Here is a 25,171-nt window from a genome sequence, read left to right as displayed (position 1 = left end):
ATATAAAAATATTTTATTAAATGATTAAATGAAATATGAAATACTATTATAAGAAATTTAATAAATATATGACACACCCAAATTATTTGTCTGTTTTTTTAGGACTGAATTTTGTTGATTACTTACTGTTTTGAATTTTGAGGTTGCTTCCCAAAATCGATGAATTGGATTGCGTGCAGGGTAATGGGCTCCAAGCAACGTGGACTGGACTGTTTCTTCCTGCACCTCCAAATCTTCTTCTGCCACTTCCATACACAACATGAAAATACATTTTTGTCTTTTTTGTGTCACCCCGTAGAGTAGTTTCCGGATTATGTAATTTGGAAACTCATTTGAAAAAAGACTTCCAGATTACATAATCCGGAAGTTAAATAAGACTTCTAGATTATGTAATCCGGAGAATAATCATGCATCTGAAAAATGGTTTCCGAATTATGTAATCCGGTAGCTAATTACAAATTTGAAAAATGACTTCCAGATTATGTAATCCGGAATATTATAAAGGAGCATTTTTGGAAATTTGAAAACTTATGGAGGTGAGAGAAGAAGGTATGGAGGTGCAGGAAGAAACAGTCCGTGGAGTGTTGCTTTAATGGCCCATGTATAGGGCTTTGCTTGAAATTATAATTATTCACAAATTTACTTTTTAGATTCGAATGTTATTCAATTGTGTATTTTACTGTTCAACAAATATTATTTTATGAATTCTATCACTAATTTTTTATTTTCGATCATTGTATCAACAATTATTTCAAATTTTACACATTTTTCTAATATGTTAAATTTCTCAAATGATGACGAATAAAAAAATTTAAAAAATCGCAACAATGTAGCTTATTAGAAATTGAACAGAATGATGACGTATGAAAAAATTAAAAAGAAAATGAAATTGGCATTGTTTATTACCAATGATTTAAAGGATTTATTTTATCTTTTATAATTATATTTTAGAGAAATGATTTAAATAATTCTTACTTAGAGATCAAATAATTACATGAAGACCTCTATATTCAAATTGATTGGGAGATTTCTTATAGATTTTTCCCCTTTCTTTTTCACGGTTTATGTTAGGCAGTTAAATACCAACCAAAATCAATACTAAAAATAAATTTAATATATAAATGAGTGAAACATATTTTAGCAAAATTGGTTGGAGTGAATTAAATTTAAATTCTATTTTTTTTAAGATTGATATCATCATATAAAAAAATATATTTTAATAAAATTTGTCAAAATTATTATGTTACCCGCTATTAAACTTTAAAAGTGAAAATTCAATTCAAAGTAATTAAATTGTACAACACTATAATGAACTCTACAAGGTCCGTTTCTTTATTAATAATGTTCCTTCTTACAATATTATTTCAACAAAGAATTTAAGACACATTCTTTCTATTTCATCGTATTCTGAACCTCAAACATGAGTAAGCATCACAATGTAGTGAATGTCGTATACCTTTGAAAAATGAAATCAAAGCACTTTAAGATAACAAAACTTGGTATATGATATTTTATATTAGCACTTGGTACATGATTGATCTACCACCAGGTAAGTACACATTGACTACAAATGGACTTACAAAATCAAATATAAAATAAATAGTGATATTGTTATAAAAAATCTCCAGTTACCAAGCTTACTAGTGTATGTCTCTTACTTACTACTATAGTTATAAAAAATTGCCACCTTGAATAGGTAGATGTAAGCAATGCTCTATTTTTTTTTACGTGAGAATTAAAGGAAGAGGTGTACATGACTGTGCCACACTGAATTGATATAATCCTTATATGATCTTAAACAAGCTAATAATCATTATTCTTGAAAACCAACAAGTTCAATCAATCTTTCTTTTATCACTCTAAGTATTAAGAAAACTTTTCATTCGTTCATTGTGTTGCTCGTATGCGTAGATGAAATCATTCTTACAGAAAATAGTTTAGAAGAAATAAATAACATCAAAAGATATTTAAACATGCTTTTGAGATAAAATATTTAGGACAATTGAAATTTTTTCTAGGATTTGAAATAACTTGATCAAGAGAAGGGACACATCTATCTTAAAGAAAATATATGCTATTGTAGACAATTGAATGCTTGCGGCAAAGCTATCATCATACACTCCCATTTTGAAATCAACAAAGCATCTTTTTGAACAAGACACATGTATCCACTAACCATAAACATATCGAAGACTTATTGGACGTCTTCTCTACTTGACTAACACTAAACCTCACATTTGTTTTGTTGTTCATCTCTTGAGCCAATTCACACAATCACCCTTTGTTCATCGCCACCAAGCTGCACATCATATTTTGAGGTATATAAAAGTTGATCCATCACAAGGAATATTCTTTTCTTCCAATTATACACCTACAAGGTTTCAATGATTCTGATTGAGCTGCATATTTAAACACGTGACGTTTGATCACCAATTTAATTTATATATTTATATCGTGAACTTTTTAATATCATGGAGGGCAAGAAACAAAGCATTGTGTCACACTCCTCTTCCGATCCTCTTCCGAAGCTAAACATTATGCCCTTATTGCCACCGCAAGATACAATGGTTATCTTGTCTTTTCACATTATTTTCAAATTACTATTGCAACTGTAAATCTTTATTATGATAATCAAACCACGAGACACATTGTATCAAATTCAAACTTTCACTAAGCACATCGATATTAATTATCATGTTATTAAATGCATAACAACATGTTTCATCTACTTCCTATAAGATCCAACGAGCAACCAACAAATGCTTTTAGTGATGTTCTTATCAAAACACGTTCAACATGCATAACTGCAAGTTTGAGATGACCAATATGTCATATCAAGCTTGAAGAAGGGTAATGTAGTTTTAGAGCGAGGTTCGTTTTCAGTGTCATAGACTTAGGTCCATATTCATTTTTATGGTTTAACGTCACTTTTATCTTATTTTATTTATTTAATTTTATTACACTTATATTCTAATTTCAAATTGATATATAAAAATGAGATGTTAGGAAAATAATATAATTTCTAATAGATATAAAAAATGACATGTGGTTGGAGATCCCACATGAAGTAGAGATTAAGACATTTCATTATACATGATATCAAAGTCATTTCGAGTCTATCCTAGCGAGCGTTTGTGTTGGGCCTATCGTGTCATCCGTTATCGGGCCGGACCACCCATAATATATAGTCTCACCACGAGTTAGCACTCTCGGTGTGAGGGATGTATTGGAGATCCCACATCGACTAGAGATTAGAATCTTTCATAATATATAAGTGATATTTGTTGGGCTTATCAGGTCACCTGCTATCGGGCCATTATCGGATCACCTATAATATGTTATCCCACGGACGAGGTGCAAACCTCATTTCATAAACCTGTTTTATGGAGTTGACTTAGGCTTAAAGTGCACTTCTTAATATAGGAAAAAAAAGCTAGGAGAATTCTTTTCCGTACAAATACAGCTTGGGTTTTCTATGTTACATTCAAATGTTTCGAATCAGTTGGACCTGATATTCTGTTCCAAGGCAAAATATGGTGGCCTCCACTGCCGAGATTCCATCTTTTTCTTTTTTACTTTGGGTTTAGCTTCTTCAAAAGCTTCTTTTGCCTGAATGCCAGAAAGGGTTCTTGAAACAAGAAAAAAGGTACCTTGACGAGATGATCCAGCCCTGTTCGTGCGCTGAAAATTGGCCTTTGATGTTGATTTTACAGTGAAAATGAACGTAATGAAAAGTCAAACTCTTCATCATGCTCTTTACATCCCAAGTGATAATCATCCAAGAATCAATTGACATTAAATTCAGTTTCCCAACATATATACCACTAAATTCAAACAAATCTATCATAATATACCATTATCAATATAAATTACAGGCTTTTCTCATATCAAATTTCATCTTAAAATCAATTATCAAGTAAATTGTCTAACAAAAATTCAAGTGGCATACCAAGAATTGAGGTATCTGGGTTGGGATTTTACCGTAAATGGTCAGTACTGAAGTAGCAGAATCTTACTCCTCACTTGTGTCGCAGATCATGCAACCTGATCATACAGAGGATTGAGCAGGCTTTCTAAGATTCTAATAATAACTTTTTATAATATATAAATAGATATAAATATCGAATTTTATAAAATTGAATTAAACTTACAAATATTTAATTTCTAATGCAATATTAAAATTATGTCACTAATTTACTATATAATCAATTTATCTGTTCATAAAAATATCACAAAATAAGATGAATATACCTTTATAAGAAAGTATGTTAAACTTTTCAAAACAATTTGGCAAGATTCAATTTCTTTTCTGCATCAATGAGACTCAGAAAAGAGAATGTTAAAAAGTCACTATTTCAATGTTATTTTCTATATTATTTTAGACTTCCCCTTTTTTCCCCTTCTGAATGTTAAATAAAAAACTGAAGATGATACCACTGACACTGTCCTTGTACTGTTCATGCATATGCAAGTGTGGGCTCAAGTTATAGAGGTGTGAATTGAAGTGTCTAAATAAATTGACAAAAAGAAGTGTCTCTTTGTTCGAAGCTCTTTAATGTTTACTGATCCTTGTGGTCAATGTAGGGTCACAGAAATCACGTAAAGGAAAACCAATGATGATTTGCACGTTTAGTTCCTGTTTAGTAGCTAAGGTACAAGTAGAAAAATGGGGACAGAAGTTGGATGCTCTTATAAAGCTCTTCCTTATTGGATTAACTAGGCCATTTTTTCATTGAGGGTGGACGTGCACGAGGAATAGAACGCAGATTGATTTCATGAGCACTATGAGAGGGGGTTAGGTAAACTACCTTTTAAACAAAGTGCATAATTGGATATCATTTCGGTGACCCATCAAATGATGGATTCCATTGTGTTTATTGAGAAATGGTGCTAATTTATGAGGCAATACAATAGCAGTGAGGAGAAGTTCAATGTACCAAATTTGGTTCTTACAAAATACTCTTCTTCACATGGAAAACCAGTGTCTTTATGTGGGTATATGTTTTCAATCTTGTTTTACTTTAAGGTTACTACTTCTTCAAACTCTCTGTAGTCTGTTCCCAAGTAAAGAATAATACTTTGCATTTATTGCCTTTGATTCTTGTTTTTAACCATTTTGAAACTCATCTCAATGCTTATTTGCTTCTAACATTCGTTTCTCTTCTACTTTCTAGCATTTTAAATTAAGATAATCCCCATGCTGTATACTTATATCTCAAGATCTGCCACTGAGAAATTATACTTCGACACCAAATACATGACCTTATAAGTCGTTGACTCTCTTAGTTTTTTAATCTATATGTAGTAAAATAGTAGATGGTTTTGGTTGTTTGCTCTAACAAAAACACGTAAACACCAACTTTGAAAATCTGTTAGTAGCAAAGTTAACTTATTGGAAGAGACGTAGAGTGATCGAGCTCTTATTTATTTATTTTCATCTTTTTATCTTTGAGTGAATGAGCTCCAAGTCTTCAATAAAAACACGCAAATGGCAATAAAACGACATATAATATAATTAATAATGTTTTGATCTGTTGGATGTTTATACTGACCCCACTTATTTTCTTTGTCGGTTTCGATGTATATCATGTTACAATTTGCAGAAAACTCCTGGAGTAGATGCACACCACAACCATGTTTGTTCTTTGTCACACTACTAACCTTCTTGGTGACACAAACGTGAATTGGGTGTTCTGATAAAGAGCACCGATGCCAAAGGTTCCCAGTGTATGATCACACTGTAAAAGTTACAAAACATTGTAACTTAACGCATGGATGCAGTGCAATGAAATTCAGGTATGAAAAAAGCAAGGCATCACAAGGCATTCAGTTAGAAGCACAAGAAAAGGAACATAAAATGAAAGATGTGCAACTTTTTGCAGCTTCACTTCAGTCCAGTGCATTTTTATTGTGACCCAAACTCTAATGTGAAGTTTGGTTTGCATACACATACTAAGTGTAGCTTGGAAATGCTAAACTTTTCCAACAAAAGCGATGGCCCTTTCACTTGAGGGAAATTTCCCTGCACCTTCGTCTTGTATAAATATCTCTAATGCAAAATGCCCCCATTAAACAACTTTCCTTAATTTCTTTTTTTATTATCAAAATAAAGTCATCACTGTTAAATGGCCATGCTGCAAATTGACACAAACAGCCAAGCACATCTGGAATTATTAGCTTGGAAAAGCTTCAAGATTCTCATATTCTTTTATGCATACAGCTATAGCCAATGAACGCAGAAAATTGTTTCTTTTCAGGACTGCTTGAGCCTTGAGCCAGCCATCATAATCTTAACTTTGCGCTGTCTTTTTGTTCTGTTTCAAATTCAATAGTTGCAAGACTTTTCAGCTTTATTTCCTTAAAGCAGATTTCCTTAACAACCCCAATGCTAAAATTAAACACCACAAATTAACAACATAAGGAAATACATCAAGTTTTATGCTCTTAAGGATGGTTTCTTACTTGATTTCAGTATTATATTTCAATAAAAATTCAATTTTACTTTAATAATCTGCCGCATAGTAAAGATTAGTATCAGAAAACAGTATTAAAAACACAAAAGAAAACTGTATCTAAATTTTGCCTTTTCCAGAAAACACCAAGAAGGCAAACAGATTAGAAGAACTGAATTTAAGAATGTGCTAATCAGTCTGTATATACATTAAAGATCATAGAAAAAAGGAGCTGGTACTAAAGTCATCATAGGATAAATCCCTGAACCAATCTAAACATAAAGGGCCAGTGTAGAGCCTTTGTTATAGATTTCTAAAACCTGTCACGGTCACAGAAAAACACTTGCGCACAGAGTTTCCAATTCTATGCTTCATGCTTAACCTGCAACCGCAAGAGCCAAAAACAAAACAAAAAACAGACCTTTTAACCGGAGATAGAAGAGAAGCAACTTTCCGATCGAATCAATTGTGGAGCTCGAACCCCGAGAGCTCCACTGGAGTTCGATCGGAGAGGCTTGGGAGAATCGAGGCTCCGGCGGAGGAGGCGTCCCATGGCGAAGATGGGGTGCTCTGTTTTATTGAGAACGGTGGATGATCGGAACTCTCTGCAGAAGGTGATGTGGCGGTCCAGGGCTTCTTCGGTGGTGATGACTCTATCTGATCTCACCACCTCGTGTTTCACAGCCTCCACACACAGCCCACAGAGCCACCGGCCCTGGTACCTCTGACGCACCCTGGAGATGTACGCAGGGGTGCATTCCTCTGTGAAGCCGCACGAGTCGCATTTCACACACTCCACTTCCACCTGAGACGCAATTTTCAGTGAGGATGAATTCTGAGTCTCTGACCCTGAAATTGCCATGCCTTGATGGTATTGCCGGAACAGACCTTGCAAGATCACACACACCCTCTCTCTCTCTCTCTGTTTCTCTTTTTTGTTTCTCTCTTAATAGAGATATCGTGAGGGGGGGAGGAACTGAGAGGCAGGGAGTCAACTCAGATTTGTGTTGTCCTATGCTAACAAACTAATGTTAGAAAACTGTGTCACACAATAACATTTCTTAGTATAAATAAATACGCCTGATATAATATCAGGGTCCTTCAAATGGATTAGAAATGAGTCACTCACCACCTTTTAACTTGTCATTTTGGTGTTTTCTGTTGCCACGTGTCTCTCCAACCATATCGCACCATGGACAACCACCGTGATTGGCTGCTAGTAGATCGCTGTCATTTTGTTTCATTTGGCCACATTTTTCTGATGTTTAACCGTTCAAGTTTATCTCGTTAATCCCATAAACAGAAACTTACAAAAACATAATAAGATTTGCTCCTCGGAAACTATAGTGTTATTAGGTACATTTCATTTTTTCTGAACAAGAAATGAGTTTAATGTCCACTCTAGGAAGCCTTTGACTCAATTTTGATCCAAATTCGTTTCACTTGGTCGTCATTCTTAAGTTACTTGTACGCATATGCCAAGGAAATTTCTTTTCTTTGGATCCGTGGTCGTATTTTCATTGTTATTTGCTAACTTGTAGGCATTGATTGTCAATTATTTTCACATGTGAAAAACAGATTGTTGTCTTAATTTGTTTTATGTCTCTTCCTGACTGATGCAGGTGCGCAATCAAACATTTCATACATATAATATAATATATGTGTGCGTGTTTATGTATGGATGGATTGTGTCTTCACTATTGAAGCAGTGTGACTATAAGTTGGTCCTTAAGGTAGGCGTGACGTGTCATACAAAGTTAGTGCTATTAAATGTTCAAACTGCACTTGATATGGTTATTTTCCTACTGCACCCGCCATTCTATTCTGGTATATCCACCTGCTTTTTAAAGGGTCTCGTTGTTCAATTAATAAATATAGATACGAGTCAGCCATCAAATTATTAGAAAAAAACAGCTCAAACCAAAATCAAGTAGTTTTCATGTCTTTCACTGTTGATTAGTAGATTCCAAGGTAAGAAAAACATGAACTGGTTAATGAATCATGAGTTGACTTTCCTCGAGACAGAACTTCATTATATGGCAAAGGACCCACCATCCAAATTAAATGAGAAGGCATTTCAACCTATATAAATGATTGCTAAACTAAAAAAAATGTGTGATACCATTCTCAAGCTTGGTTCTGCTAGTTTTATTTGCGGTCATGTCACATTTCAAATATTCACCTTCTAACATATTAAACCATGTTTATTCGAGATGCACAATCACTTTTATATTTTGCTCACCGAATGCAACGACTACCAATTGCATATTATATTGTCTCCATCTTCACCATGAAGCACTACAAGAATATAAGGCGTTCTCATGTCTTGAAAAGTTGACATGAAACTCTCACTGACAAGAAGACATGGCATTCTCATTATGAGCTGGGAGCTTTCATGTGTTGACAGTTTTGTCAACTTCTTTTCTTTCAAGTTGATACTAGAGGGGTGTTTTACTTACTGTAGTTCATCTTTAAATGCGACAATACGTTAAACATGCCTTAAGCAAGTGGCAGAAGTGGCCTTTGAAGTGCGGGAATCAGAAGGCTCCTAAGTGACTATATATCTCATTCATTGTATGAAAATGACATCGATCGCAATTGCTTCAAATTAGCCATGTGCAATTCTAGAGGGATGTAGACACATTGAGAAGTTGCCATCGTGATATTTAGGTGATACTACTCCTTCTCTGCAGAAAACCTGGACCTGCAAAAAAGGTTAGTCCCCATAACGTGACAAACGAGAGTACAAGTCTTCCATTGGAAGAAGTGTTTATATTTCTTATTCAATTATTCCCCAAACAGAATTGTGTCTGAAAGAAAATATGTGAGAAAAAAAAGACCTGGGACTCGCATTCACCAACAAGAGTAAGACTGTAATCGATAAGAAGGGAAGGAATCTTTTCCTATTGGGACCAGTGCTACAAATGATACATCAAAGAGTGGTGCCTTTTGACATGCATGCATTAATATTACTTTCAAGACTTTTTGTACATGGTTGGAGACAAAATATTGAAGTAGTGTCTGTTGGTGATTTGTGAGCAACCTGCACTGGTCCCTTTCAACATGGCATTTTAGGTTGAGTCCAAATCTGGAGTAAGTGATTTGCTTGCCAGTAGGCATAAAATTGAAGGCCAAGAGACCCCTGGTCCATGTGGTTGGCCCCATGACTGCAACACTCATCATATCCAAAACCAACGGGTTCTGCTGCCAATCGGTTTAACGGACAAGTAACCTGCTATGGTGCACATATTTTTAAGGTGTCACTTGAATCTTCCTATTTCAATGCAGCTACTATCTGTAAATCTCTCAAATGGTTTGAACCAGGTTTATAGGTGATGTGATAGAATCATTCAGTGGTTGATTCTTGAGACTGTTTTTAGCATCAAACTTGGTGTCTCCACTGCTTTAATTTTGATGTGCTAGATTCTAACCTATGGGTCCGTACGATTTATGGAATAATAGATGCAGTTCCAAGCATGTTAATTTGGTTTCTCATTTTAGATGTAACTTTTAACTGAAAAGCTAATATAGTATCTACACTTAGTGTAAAGGTAATTTCATACTACTTTTCAACGATTGTCCAAACAGACACTGTGGACTACGTAGTTTGGAAGTTCGCAGGCTTATTTCTTGATAATATTTTCCTGTCCTCTCTCGCTATCTGACGCCTCAAAAGCAGTGCTATTTTGTGTGTCATTCTATATTGGTAAGCGACCCATCAAGCTTTTTTCGCTCTGATGCTTCTGATGAGATTTCTGGTCATTTTACATTAGGTAATATGAGTATGGACTATAAGCATGTTTACAGAGTAAAGGGTTTATACTCACCAAACAAGAAGATTCAAGCCAGTATAAGCATCATCGTGTTGAATTACTCTTCTTCAATACCAATTCCATGCTTCTGATTCTGAAAGAATAGGATTTGTGCACAGATCCATGGTATCCAAAAACCTACTGCTTCATTTACAAGGATAATTAATAAATGTGGACAAAGTGGTCAATAATAAGGAAATTGTTATGCTGGTTCATGGTTCATAAATAGAAAATTGATTCTCTTGAGATTTCATAATAAATTATGAGATTTTATGTAATTAATTTCTTTCATATCTATGACAGATTGGCTAAACAGTGTGGTCTTTTTGAGTTCTAACCAGTGTGATTGGAATTGTTTTTGAGTTTGTATTGTTTTGAACAATCTCTTGATTATTTAATTCAAGAGGTAAAAAACTAAACACACAGAATAAGGTTTGGAGATTGAATTCAATTGAGGAAAGAAATCATACTCAACCTCTTTTTCTATCTTCTTAGTCTTCTCTTTTAAATTTCTTCTGCTTAACAAATACAAACTCTTATTAACTATTTTAAGTAACTAACAACTGCTGGAGACAATATTTAGAATTTATCTTGCGTGGCAACGTATCGCAATGATTATGAGAAAGTTTGGTGATCATATGAGAAGGTAATGTTTTCTACGAATTCAGTTTTTCAACTTCACTAAAAAGAAAATTGCAGTGTGCATAGAATTGGTAACTGACAGCTTCAGCTTTTCATTAACAAGGGTGTGTTCACTTTGTATCAGGCATCTTATGATATGTAAAAAGATGCATGTACTACATGAAAAAAAAAAGAGAGCATACGGTACTGTCCATGATATTTAAATTATTTTTGTGCCTTTTCTACCTTGTCAGATCTGGAACTAGATTTCTGTAATGAAAGAGTTTGTAGATTTCCAAGAAAGACAACCTTAATCAATTGGCACATCACTAGATACTACTGCTACTACTTCTCATTGTAACAATTAAAATTAGATAGTGTAAATTAAGCAGTGATATTCATAGCATACCTGCCAACTCCGTTTCTACTCTCCAAATGTGAAATGAAACTCTGTAATAACCATCTGAAAATGCATACCATCCAAAAAAAGTAGGAGAAATTCGTTATCAGAATCCTTGAAGGATAAATAGTCACACATTATCCTAAGGTTTGTGAAGTTTCGCATGTAACATTAAGGAGATCCAACAGTAAAATTAACGCACTAGTGCAGTTGGCAGAAAAATCTCAGCAGATGCAGATCGGGCCAACAGAAAGGGAGACAAGAAGAAATAATGGCACATGACTCTTTTATAAAAGGATACTGAAATATATATATATTTTTTTCTAAATTATACTGTGTTGTGACACATAATAATTGTAAACTGTTTTTTATGGTTTAGGGTTTATAATTTGTATAATCTTTATAAACTGTTGTTTTATGCAGTTGTTAAATCAATATTTTTCTTTACAAAAATTAATGTTAGGGTGTTAATATATCCACAATGCACCAGACTACAAATTATAAAGATTATATATAAAGAGATGAAATAATTTTTAAATTAAATACATTCTCTTACAACATCACAACAATAAAATCTTTCACTTTCCAATTACCAAAGTAACATTTTTTTAATGTTATATAACTAAATTAAAATTTATGTGGAAAGATTAGATATAGTAACTATCTTTTTTTAAGAATTACAAACCTACACACTTTTAACTTTTTATTTTTGAATTAAAATTTTATTTTTGAATTAAAGTAATTGAGATATATTGTTCATAATTTTGAATATTGTTTCAGTCTATATTGTTAAATTTATTTGACTAAATTATTTATAAATAATTATATTTTAAATACTTTTCTTAAATATTTAATCTCCTTTATATTAAATTGGTGTTTTTACAAATTTAGAAGAATTTAAAACTACTACTGATGTATGAAGTATTTGTCACTTAACATTTTCGAACTGCATGTCTCATATTTATCTATATAATTGTGCTAATAATGTATCTTAATATATTTACATATAATTAATATATATATATATATATATATATATATATATATAATCGTTTATATATTCTTATCATACACCAATACAAGTATTGTCTCCGTAAATATTTAAGAAAAACAATATGAACACACCTACATATTTCAATTTAGTTTTAGAATTGAGATACAATAGTTGAAATTGAGGTTTGATGGACATATAGTAGAAATTTAAGTCAACGTTAAACTATTTTGGGGTTTGGAGTAGTTAATTTAAATAGGATTTTTTTTTACAAAATGCATAATTGGATTAGCTATATCTTGATGTTTTAATTTTGTTTTAACATGTAATAGTTGAGAAAAATGTTTTAGAGATTGTTTTGTTTGAAATTGAATGGTTATGATGTTAAGATTTTATGTTAAGATACAATGTAATTTTTTTTAGGAGTATTTCGATTAAAATGTCATAAATTGATTTGATAATGAAATGGTGATTTTGAATATAAAGATAGATTATAATGAAGTTATATTTGTTAAAATAGATAAATTTGAACAATTAGATTATTGAATGTATGATATAGATTTTGCATAATTATCTATGATGTTTTCATTTAAGTTGGATATTTTTGTTAAATAAAAATTAAAGTGATACATGTCTTACTTGTCAGGGTGAATTTCATTTAAAGTATAGTTTGATCGTTCAAGCAAAAGTCTCATTGAAACATATCTTGAAAGTCAAGCGTAAGTCTTATTGCTTTAACAAAATCTTGTTTCTCTCAAAGCAAAATTGAAAAAAAAAAGACACTTAATATAATGTAAATTTTATTGAACAATTGAAGTGTTTTGGAGAAGTGTTAGTATATATGTATTGATTAGATAAAGATTTTTAATGATGTTATATACTAACCCAACTCCACAGTCATATTTGGATCTATTGGTTGTCTTATACACATCTTCACTCTTTACTTAAAGTTTGAATGCGTGAATCTCATGTCTACTTGGAAAGTATTGATGTTTCATGCAACTTGATCCATCATACAATTATCCCTCAACAATCTCGTTTATCTTTCAAAAATCCACACCTAATCTAGATTCCCCATCTTTCTTCTTTACCAACAATATTGATATTCATCATGGTAGCATACTTGACCCAACAATCTATAATCTCCAATTTAATTTTTCAACTTTACTACTCAGATGAAGTCATTTTATAATGTGTCATTAATGTCAACCCTGCTCAAGCACCAGACAAAAGAAAATTTCACTTTTAACTTTGAAACAACCTTGATAGTTACTCTAGAAAACTGTGTATAACACTTCACTATGTCGAAGTACTACTTACAAACATGTATTATTTATCTTTATTTGAAGTCGAATTATGAAACAAGTTACCCTAATTCATGACCCGTTCCATACTTGTTGTGCAACTACTACTTCCATATTTTTTTAATTTGGAGATGTCACATTTCTATTCATCACGATTAAGAGAAAGTGATCGACATAAAGTTAATTCATCCCGAAAGATTATATATAGGTCCTCCAAAGACAGAAGTCTCAAACTCACTTAGAATTTGAGTCCACCGATAATAACAACCACCTACCGTGTATATATATAAAAAACATATTACACTAAAACAAATGTTGGTGTAAAACTATTAGCCGAAAAAACCATTTTAAAACTTACAACCAAACACCTACCATGATTAAACTTATTTCGTTAAAATAAACTTGTGTTCAATATCAACTTCACATAATATAGAAATAACCAACCCAAAACATATACAAAAAAGTATACTCTACTTATCGAATTTAGATAAAAAATCATCTTGATTTTGTTATGAGTGTGCACCCTCACCACTTTATCAAGATTCTTTTCATTCTTAATACTTTCATCTCTATTCATAACAATCACTTTGACTTAACCGCAAACAAGATTTAAAAAAACAACCTTATTAAACATCTTATTAGAAACTTTTAACTAAGTCTTGAAGCTAGACTTAAACAAAATCTACACGTAAGAGAAGCACAATAAACTCACTACTCTCAGGTCATCCTAAGATGAATTACTTTGATACCATTAAATGTAACAACCCAAAAAATACATCTAACTATTACAATACAAGTTCTACATATTTTTATACAAGCTTAAAGTTTTTCAAAACATTCTTAATACATGATTAAAGCTTTTAAAAATACAAAAACATTTATAATATAAGGTTCAAAAGTACATCCTAAAGCCCTCGAGACCCATCGACACCCGTATGATCATTTGCTCGTGTACGTAGTATAGTCATCGCAGATCAAACACAACAAGAAAAGTAAAGGTAAGCTAACAAAAAGAAATTTCATAACATATCTAATTCATGCAAAAAGAACCAATCAAACTAATAATTTATAAACATTTTTTTAAATGCTGTCATATAAAATTTCAATACCAATTTCATCATTCATATAGATCATTGGATTTCATTTCAATCTCACTAACTACACATGAATCCATCGTCTTCCGGAAGACTCGTTAAGTATGCCCCTACCAGAGACTAACACCTGATCCAAAGATTACCAGAGAATCCAAGAGAAAGGATAAGGGTAAGTTCAAACACCCATACTGAGTTTCTGCAGTGGGACTCGGTGTGTATGAACTCCCTCTCGGCTTCTCACCACGTGATATCTTAGTATATATGACTTAGATCATCAGTGAAGCTAGAGGATCTCTATTAAACATAGGTTTTTCACACTTAATGCCATCAAACAACAACTCATACATTATCCCAAATGTATGACATCAATTTCATACAATTTTCATTATTCATATATAATACATATCATTCAATCACATCATTTAAAAATTCATACTATTCAATAACATTTCCAACATAAAAAACAATATTTAACTTTCAAACTATCAAAATATAATATTTATACATGTTCACACAACATAAAACCAAACAATTTTATCAACTAACATCCCTGCAAGAGAAATAGAAACTTGGGCCCATGTTCCTTCCACATTCAGATCTTCTAGCCTATGGTACTATTGAAAGTTAAAGTTAGTTTCTCTTACATGAAATTCTACTAATGAAAATTCTACCTCAAAGAGGGGAACCACTCCAAAATTTAGGAGCCTATAGCAAGTTATCCAAATATTGTCAAATTTTAGTATATGGTAAAGAAGTTGAGAGGATCACCTTTCTCAAATGTCTCCATCAAGATCGGTGACTAAATCACAGAGAAAAACAGAGAATAAGAGATCTTTAAATATAAATGAACTTACTCTGTTTGAAAATCTGATCGGGTAGAAATGTACCTTCAATTCTAAGCTATATAGTGGTGTGATCATATTTTGAAACATATAAGGTATGAAAGAGAAATTAAAGAGAGGAATGAGTGGGAGAGAGGAAGGATAAAGCGAGGTTACGATTCTATTTCTTTTCTTCTTGTTTTTTTTTTCTTTCTATGTTGTTACATTATTTATTAAAATTTAAATTATATATGTATTAAAGATAACTTCTTCTTATTATTATTATTATATACTATAAAAAAATTATCACTGTTTAATATTAAAAACAGAATAAATAATATTATTATTCACACATTTATATTGTCAGTATAAATTTATTATTTATTTTAATAAATATAAATACACATAAGAAACATAAATTTATTTAATGCACATAATAATATATTTAATATATTATAATTAAAATATAGTGAACATAATAGTTATATATTATAAATTTATAAAATATTTGATTTATTTTTTAAAATATTTTTGAAAGATAACTTCAAAATTTTCATAAAAATATCAATATCTTGTGGTAAATGTGTAACCAATTTTTGGAAGTAAATAAAAATTTACTAAAAATCATATTATTTTTATTAAATCATTTAATAGGTAAAAAAATAAATATTTTGATATAAAAATAGTAACATGTTGTCTTTTAATTTATAAAATATCTAAAATAAAATAATAAAACTAATATTGATAAAATATAAAATAGGAAATAAAATGTGGAGGTATGGATAAATATAACTATATAGGTATAAATGTAATGTTATGTGTAGAGTATAAATAATATTATTTTTATATTTTTTAATTAATTACTAAAAGGATAAATTACTATTTATTTAGTCGTTATATATAATTAGTAACGGGTAAATTCCCTGTCTAGCACTATTTACACTTTTATTTCCCTAACTAGCACCCTTTTGATTTTATTTCCCTATCTAGCACCCTTTTTTTTTTATTTTCTTATCTAGCACCCTTTTATTTTTTATTTCCCTATCTAGCACCATTTCAAAAATAAATAAATAAATAAATAATTATTATTTTTGTGATAATTTTAATTTTAAATGCATTAAACAATAAGTATTTTTAATGTTTAAAATAGTTAGAAATATAATTAATAAATAAAGAAATGATTTTTTACAAAATAAAAAAAAGTAATAAATTAAAAATATTTAGTTTAAAATTATTTTTTTAAGAATGAAGAAAATAAGAAATTAAACCCTACAACAACATAAAAGTTGAATCTATAAACATAAATTAGTATTTATTTTTATTATTATTGATGAAGTAATCATGTTAATTTAAAGTAAAAAAATACAGGACATAATTATAAAAAAAAACAAAGTCAATTAGTATTAATTAATAGTGGACACACAAATAATATTGAAGTGTCTACCCTAAATGCAAAATCCTAAAAAAAAACTAATGCAAATGATACACTTAATGCTTAAAAATGAGAAGAAAAAATGCAAAAATAAATAAGTATAGAAAATAAAAACAACAATAATAAAATAAAAACAAAAAACAAAAATAAATAAACAATGGCAGAAAAAAATAATAACTAAAAACATATAAGATATAAAATAAAGGCAAAACAAAATAAGATAAATATACAAGATATAAAAAAAAATCCAAACAAAATAAAGATAAGAGATATAAGACGATACTAAATAAGTAGATGTTGATCATAAAAAGAAAAATAAATGAAAGATGATCATTCATTTAATATTTTCTTCAATGGTAATAATTAATGACGAGAAGTGCACAATTCAATAATATTGAGACATGTTCTTTTTGTGTGTCGTGATGTTTGACAATATGAACATTTTGCATATAAGTTTTTATGTCCATATCAGTTTTTATTTGACTTGACTTAGGTCTCCCCTTTGAGGTTATTTTCATGTCAGGACTTAGACATAATATTTGACCAGTGTATGCAGACCAATACTCTTCATTTCTGAGTTCCATCAAATAGTGTTTCATAACATGAAAGATTTGTTGCAATGTTGCTGATTTTATTTTCTATATATATTTATTTTTACATTTTACATTTTTCTTTTTCTCATTTTTAAGCATTAAGTGTAGCAATTGCATTAGTTTTTTTTAGGATTTTGCATTTAGGGTAGATAGACACTTCAATATTATTTCTGCATTCAATATTAATTAATATTAATTGACTTTGATTTTTTTTATAATTTTGTCCTGCATTTTTTATTTGAAATTAACATGATTACATTATCAATAATAACAAAAATAAATACTAATTTATGTTTATAAATTCAACTTTTATGATGTTGTAGAGTTTAATTTTTTATTTTCTTCATTCTTACAAAAAAAAATTAAACTAAACATTTTTAATTTATTACTTTTTTATTTTTATTTTGTAAAAACTCATTTATTTATTCATTAATTATATTTCTAACATTTTAAACATTAAAAATACTTTTTTTAATATATTCAAAATTAAAATTATAAAAAAAAATTAATTTTTTATTTTTTATTTATTTTTGAAATGGTGCTAGATAGGGAAATAAAAAATAAAAGAGTGTTAGATAGGAAAATAAAAACAAAAGGGTGCTAGATAGGGAAATAAAAGCAAAAAAGTGCTAGATAGGGAAATAAAAGTGTAAATGGTGCTAGATAGGGAATTGAGCCAATTAGTAACTTATTTATTTATTAAAGAATAAATTATTATATACATGTAGTCTTTAGTTTTTTTAAAGTTATTTAATTATTTTAAAATAAAGAGAATTTATTTAATTAATTATTTTGTTAAATAAATAAATAAATAATTTTGTTTATTAAAGGATAAGAAATTTAAATACTGTTTACTTTAAAAAAATATAATAATTATTGAAATAAAAACATATTCTTAAATTATAATTTTTCACTAAAAATAATTAAAATAAATAATTTTTTTATCTTATTATGGATAAATTTTTTATTATGTAGGTGGTTTTTTTATTGTGTGTAGTTAATTTAATTTTAAAAAATAATTATTTAAAGGATAAAATTATAAGAAATATATACATAAATGTATTTTCTTTATTTAATTATTGGAATAAAATATATTCTTAAATTATTAAAATATTTTTATTAAGGATAATTAGAAAAAAAGGTTTTTTTTTCATTGTATTATAAATAATATTTATTCTATAAATTATTTTTTTATTGTGAATAATTATTTAAATTAAAAAAATATTAAAAAATAAGATTGTGAAAGATATGCAACGTTGATTCTATGCACGAGCAAGGCCCTCATAACTGAATTAACGTTGATTGTCAAATGACTAAAAGATGATTAATGAGTCCACATAATGAATGAGTGAGATAATAACGTACTAAATCTAACTTAATTAATGCTAATAAAAAAATAATGCGAGTTTAAACTTAATGCCTGACCGCGATCTCCGCTGTTCCCTTTGTAGGATTGATTTATTAGTTATCCACAGATTCACATTTTCTTCTGTTTTCCCAAAATTCTCATTCTCTTCATTCTTTTCATTTTCCTCTTTCCAATATTCTCCTATTTTGGCATATAATTTCTTGGAGGTTCAGCAACGTTGCACATTCACACTTTCCATGTTCATCCCAAACAGGTGAAATTCTTATCTGCATCTCTTACGAACCCGCCTCATCCATTGTTATTTTATCTGCGTTTCTTATAGATTGCTAGCTAGAGCTCTTCAACTTTTGTTTTTTTTTGGTTTCTTTTGATTTTAGGGTTCTTCTGTGCGTTTGTAGTTCCATGTACTTGTCCTGATTTGGATGCCGCAAATTGTCTAACACAACATTAAACTTTGTTTTTCTTTTTCTATTCTAGTGGCTTCGTAATTTTGTGTTTCTTATATGTGTAAAGTAAGTGCTTGATATGGATCGCAGTGACGTATCTGAATTTCACAATTGAGATGGTGAGTAGCCATAATAGATGGGGGAGAGAACCAGTTTTGCGGTGGGAAGTGTTAATATGGACCGGTTCTATATGTTGGACTAGAAGCAAATTAAATTGCATAGGGAGGAGGGAGTGAAAAGTGAAAACCAATTATTAGGCAATGGGGATGATCAAACTATTGATAATACAAGATTAAGGTTAACCTGTCAAATAAATAGTTACTGCTTTCGAGTGTGTATCGTTAGTGTGCCGTCCTGGCCCTGATCGTGTCTAGGGGGAGGCACGTGAAGTGGTATGGCTCTCGAGAGGCGACCATAGGTATCCTTGATCGGATATCCTCAAGTCAGTCCCGGCGAGATCTCCCCCGGCCCGAATTTAGGTGACCCATTGTAACTGACCTATATTATTGGCAAAATTTCTGGAAACTGACTAATCTTATCCGAAATTTGTGGCAATCGTTTTTTACCATTCCGTTTTACCTGGGAAATCTGGATCAATAAATGGAAAAAAGATTGAATGAAAGGGGATGTAAAATTTTTGTACTTATTTGTGCCTGGTTCACTCAAATGTATAGAAAGAGATTCATTGTACTCCATGCGAGTACCCAGAAATGTACTTAAACCAGAATAAATTGGCACCCACCATAGACTAGGCTCCAGCTGAAGACAGGAATGACACACCTTCCCTGCAGCAAATCATGGAAACCATGCGGGAACTCCAGCGTGAAAACATGGAGACCAGGAGGCAAGCAGAAGAACTTCGCATGAAACTTGCGTGAAGAGTCACAAGCAGAACAATTAGTTAGCAATTGTCAGTTTGTGAGGATTTGCTAACTTTAATCGTGGACATGCTTTTAGTGTTTAGTCTATGTGATGAGTTGACTGAAAGTAGTTGTGTTGTTCTTTCTTGTTAGAACATTATTTTTTCTTATTTCATTTCCATAGATTCTAGGCCACTGAGAGCTTGATTTTCTACACATTTTCAAAACTGAGAGTTTGTCTTCTCTTTTTCACTTCTTTTTTATTTGTAATTTAATGCTTATGCAGGATGAAGGTAGGCTTTAATGGATTAAGGGGTAGAGAAATTTCACTTATTTCTATTGTTCTCATGTCTGCAACTATCATTTTTTGGTCATGGGAGAAAATGCCTGGTCTTAATACCTTTCTTCCTCCTCAAACACCACCACTGCAGTTCTCTTCAGGTTTACTTTATATAATTGTTTTCTTGAGAAATACTTTTACTAATATTATACCCTGTCAATGTGAAAAAAATATAAATATTTCTTTTATGAAGGTAAAGGTATTTGTCTTGTTAATGTTTCTTAAACATTAATATTTAAAGACCAAACAACTATCAGGCTTTAATTTTGTACCCAGGATTTGAAAGTTCGTACTAAATAGAGCCCCTTGCATTGTTTGATTTCAGTACTGATTTTCAGGAGGCTTGTTTTACTGTGTGCAGATCATTTAGTTACTACTCGTTCAGTCGAAGTGCTTTCACCAGATCTTCGTTTGAGTGAAGATGGCTCATTGTCAGCAAAGACTAAGGCCACCAATGAGTTAAAAAAAGAACTACAGCTGGAGGGAGCATCACAGACGATTCCTATACAAATCTCCTCTGGAAAAAACAATGGTGAAGATGGCTCACCATTATTACCAAAGGAAAAGACCGCTAATGAACCAAAAAATCTACATCTCGAAGGAGCATCACAAACGATTCCTGCACAAACCTCTTATGGTAAAAACATGGGTGAGGATGACCCATCATTGTCAAAAGGAAAGACCTCTAATGAGCTAGGAAAACTGCATCTTGAGGGAGCATCACAGATGGTTCCTGCACAAACCTCTTCTGGGAAAAACACGGGTGAAGATGGCCCATCATTTGCAAAGGAAAAGACCACTAATGATCCAGAAAAACTGCATCTTAAGGGAGCATCACAGATGGTACCCGCACAAAACTCTTCTGGGAAGAACATTGGTGAAGATGACTCATCATTGGCAAAGAAAAAGATCACCAATGAGTCAAAAGAACTACATTTTGAGCGAGCATCACAGATGATTCCTACACAAAACTCTTCTGAAAAGAATGTGGATGAAAGTATTACCAGAAAAACTTCATATACTAAACGTAAGATATTACTTTCTTTAACCCTCTATGGTTTTGTAGGGTTTACAATTTCTCATGATGTGGTACCATACCCTGTATCAAAGGAGCATATAAGCATTTGTGACCTTTATATATTGTGCCTGATTCATTTACTTCTTATCCTGTTATTTGTTGTAGTGTTACATTGTGCTATAGGTTAAGAGTTAAAAGTAGTGTTTGATACAAGCAGCATCTTCCTATTAGATATCAACATCCTTTTAGCAACCAAACCATTATTATGTATTGTTTTTGTTTACTCACCCTCTTTGTTAATCTTGTGTTACTTGGGGCTTAAATCTTAAATTTTGTTGTGGTGTAGAAATTCCTTCAAGTGTGTCATATGAAGAAGTAAACGATAAAAGAATCTCAGAAGGTGGGGAAAACCATGATGTACAAACTATTTCCAGCCCAATAATATCCGGGGTTACAAAGAATGAAGCTAAGGAGGAGAAAACTTTGAAACAAAAAGAAGAACATGAGCATATAAATGGTTCTGTGACAAATTCTCCACAAACAAGCTCTTCAATCTTTGGGAAAGATGACAACTGGAATAATTCTACAAAAAGTAAAGGTACAGGTCTTTTGGCCAATCATCTACCCAAACTCTATTCCCTGAGTTTCTCTCCTTGGGATGAGTTGCAAGAAAGTCCATCCATGCTTTTCAACTTGTTTTATAAAATGATATTCGTTTTAAAGAATATCTCTGGATTTTTTCAATTACTTAGTTTATTTAATTGTTTCTAAAGAAAAATTGAAACATCAGATCCATTTGTTTCAAGGTTGAATAAAAGTAATTTTGATGGAACTAATTTTGAACTGTTAAACACAATAGAATGTGTGTTCAAATTATTTTCATCTTCTGATTTATGTTAGAATGTGTAATGATAAGAGGAATTGGTTCTGGAGATGGGCCAAATAGGCAGATTGGCAGAGGAAAATTGATTCTTGTTCTTCTAATAATGAGCTTCCTAACGAAGTGTATCTCCCAACTCGTATAAGAAACATTTTTTTTTACCTAAGAGTTGTTAAAAAAAATTATAATTTTCTTGTAGTTAGGCTATTTACTGGTTTGTTAGCTCATTTGGAAGAGAATCACCTATTATTCTGGTAACTCCCAGTCACAACTTTGAGTAGGTTTGTATAGTTATTTATTATTCCGGTGAAAACGAATTTCACATGTTAGACAACCGGGCTTAAACTTTCTAAATTACTACTCCTGTTTGCTTCATCATCCATAAAACAATATTCTTCTGCAGGAGGGACATACCATGTACATTTGATAGACTAATGAACAATATTTGCAAGTATTGATGACTAATTTATGTTTCCTTGTTGACCCTTTATGCAGTCTGTAATTATGCAAAAGGAAAATGGGTCCCAGACAACAATCGACCTTTATATTCAGGTTTTGGTTGCAAACAGTGGCTATCTACAATGTGGGCTTGCCGCATGATGCAGCGTACTGATTTTGAATACGAGAGGCTTCGGTGGCAACCCAAGGATTGTCAAATGGATGAATTTGAAGGTTCTAAATTCTTGAGAAGGTATTTCATTCATCCATATATAGAATTATAAATTGAGCTTTTGTGTAATTGTGTATGATTTCCTCCTGAACATTGTGTTTTCTCAATTCTTTTTACCCTTAGATTCATTCAAAGTTATTCAGGCATAGGGTGTTCCTCAATTTTCTTGAAGGAGGATTGGATTGGTCAACTTTGGTTGAGTGCATGCGTAATTTTGTATGATTTGATTTTGAGCATTGTGTTTCTTCAATTCCTTTTACCCATATATTCATTCAGAGCTATTGAGGCATAACGTGCTACTCATTTGATGCTGAACATCGTGTTTACTCACAATCGCAAGACTGATGCTTTTTGAGATGCCTTTTTTTACCTTTGTAGATTTCCTCTGATTTAGAAAACAAATACCCCCAAACTTTCTCATCTACATTCAGTTTTTTTACTGGCTTGTTTTTGGGTTCAACATAAAAAAAGTCAATAAACATATGATCAATTGATTATAATTTTTGTGCTTTCAGGATGCAAAACAAAACTCTAGCTTTTGTTGGAGACTCACTGGGGCGACAACAGTTCCAGTCTTTAATGTGCATGGTCTCTGGTGGTGAGGATAAGCTTCGTGTTGAGGATGTGGGGAGGGAGTATGGATTGGTTATAGCTGATGGTTCTGGCCGTCCTAATGGGTGGGCATTTCGCTTCTCAAGCACTAATACTACCATCCTGTACTACTGGTCTGCAAGCCTTTGTGACGTTGAACCTATTGATATCAACAACCCAAACACAGATTATGCAATGCATCTTGATCGACCACCAGCATTCTTGCGCCAATATCTCCACAAGTTCGATGTATTGGTTCTCAACACAGGTCACCACTGGAATCGGGGAAAACTAAATGCTAATAGATGGGTAATGCATGTTGGTGGTGTGCCAAATACTGATAGGAAGATAGCTGTGATTTGGGGTGCCAAGAATCTTACAATTCACAGCATTGTTGGCTGGGTGGATTCACAGCTTCCAAAATATCCAGGTCTTAAAGCATTCCTTCGGTCCATCTCTCCTCGGCATTTTTTTGGTGGGGACTGGAACACCGGAGGCAGTTGTGACAACACCAAACCAATGTCTGTTGGAAAGGAAATATTGGAAGAAGAGTCTAGTGATCAAGGTGCTGCACATGCGGTAAAAGGAACAGGTGTTAAGCTCTTGGACATAACAGCTCTTTCTCAGCTCAGGGATGAGGCTCATATATCACGGTTCAGTATTACAGCAAAGCCTGGTGTGCAGGATTGCTTACACTGGTGTTTGCCTGGTGTTCCTGATACATGGAATGAGATACTCTTTGCTCAAATCTAGTTTGCACACTATGGTGCTCGAAGAGTATTTGGTTGGCGTTGAAACCATTCCTTGGCTTGGAAAGGGTCATACACTTTCAAAACCATAGTTTTTCAGAGGACGCAATCATGGAGGTTTACAATATGTGCTAACTGAGTTCGTTCTTCAGAGAGGATCTGATGAAGTATCTGAAGTCGCACGTTGCAAAGATTTGTTATACGGCATTGCCTTAAAACTACCTCTGAATACTCAAATTTTGTGGTCTTTTGTAGTGTGACTTATTTGACATGTAAATTAGTTACCTCTTTATATGGCCCACACATAAAGAGTGTTCAGTAGAAGAGAGGGTCGATAAACAGCTGCAGAATAGGATAAGATCATTCGACTGTTACTGAAAGTGAGTTCTTCATAATCTATTGTAGCATAGATTGAAATCAATTGGAACAGGAAAAACCCGATTTCTCTTTAAAAACGAAACAAACAGGGTGGAACAGAATTAGTGTCTTATTATGTTAGTCTTGGATTTTTATAATTGAGTTTCAAAGGTTATATGGCATATACTGATACATTTCATGCTGAATGTAATATGCCTCAATTCTGAGGTTTATCCGGGACAATATTTCTAGTGGGGTCATTGAGCGTTATAGTTATGTTGACTACGCATTCATGTGCTCATGGATCTATTTGTACGCCCGACAATATCTCGCAACCATATTTAATAGCATGATTTTTATTTGACTACTAA

The 25,171-nt window shown here is 31.8% G+C and overlaps 2 protein-coding genes and 1 long non-coding RNA gene across 3 annotated transcripts; 1 reads left to right on the top strand and 2 right to left on the bottom strand.

Annotated features, from left to right (window-relative positions):
- Positions 1-6,876: 6,876 nt before the first annotated feature.
- LOC137805560 (uncharacterized) lies at positions 6,877-7,314 on the bottom strand. The gene has a single exon (XM_068605505.1). The coding sequence runs from the start codon at positions 7,312-7,314 to the stop codon at positions 6,877-6,879; it is 438 nt and encodes a 145-aa protein (XP_068461606.1).
- A 1,254-nt stretch (positions 7,315-8,568) lies between these two features.
- On the bottom strand, positions 8,569-11,562 carry LOC137807163 (uncharacterized). The gene is made up of 4 exons (XR_011080480.1): positions 11,488-11,562; positions 11,295-11,348; positions 10,280-10,405; positions 8,569-9,156 (listed from the first exon to the last, which is right to left on the bottom strand). It is a non-coding gene; the product is annotated as an uncharacterized lncRNA (long non-coding RNA).
- A 7,304-nt stretch (positions 11,563-18,866) lies between these two features.
- LOC137807162 (protein trichome birefringence-like 16) lies at positions 18,867-25,171 on the top strand. Its single transcript, XM_068607641.1, has 6 exons — positions 18,867-19,142; positions 20,482-20,636; positions 20,897-21,562; positions 21,900-22,151; positions 22,929-23,124; positions 23,619-25,171. The coding sequence occupies exons 1-6, from the start codon at positions 18,937-18,939 to the stop codon at positions 24,445-24,447; spliced, it is 2,304 nt and encodes a 767-aa protein (XP_068463742.1). The 5' UTR covers positions 18,867-18,936; the 3' UTR covers positions 24,448-25,171.

The sequence above is a fragment of the Phaseolus vulgaris genome, chromosome 3 (genome assembly GCF_000499845.2).
Source record: "Phaseolus vulgaris cultivar G19833 chromosome 3, P. vulgaris v2.0, whole genome shotgun sequence".
NCBI classification, from domain to species: Eukaryota; Viridiplantae; Streptophyta; class Magnoliopsida; order Fabales; family Fabaceae; genus Phaseolus; species Phaseolus vulgaris.
Note: the sequence above shows the minus strand (reverse complement) of the source record. Positions and strands in the feature narration are given on the sequence as shown.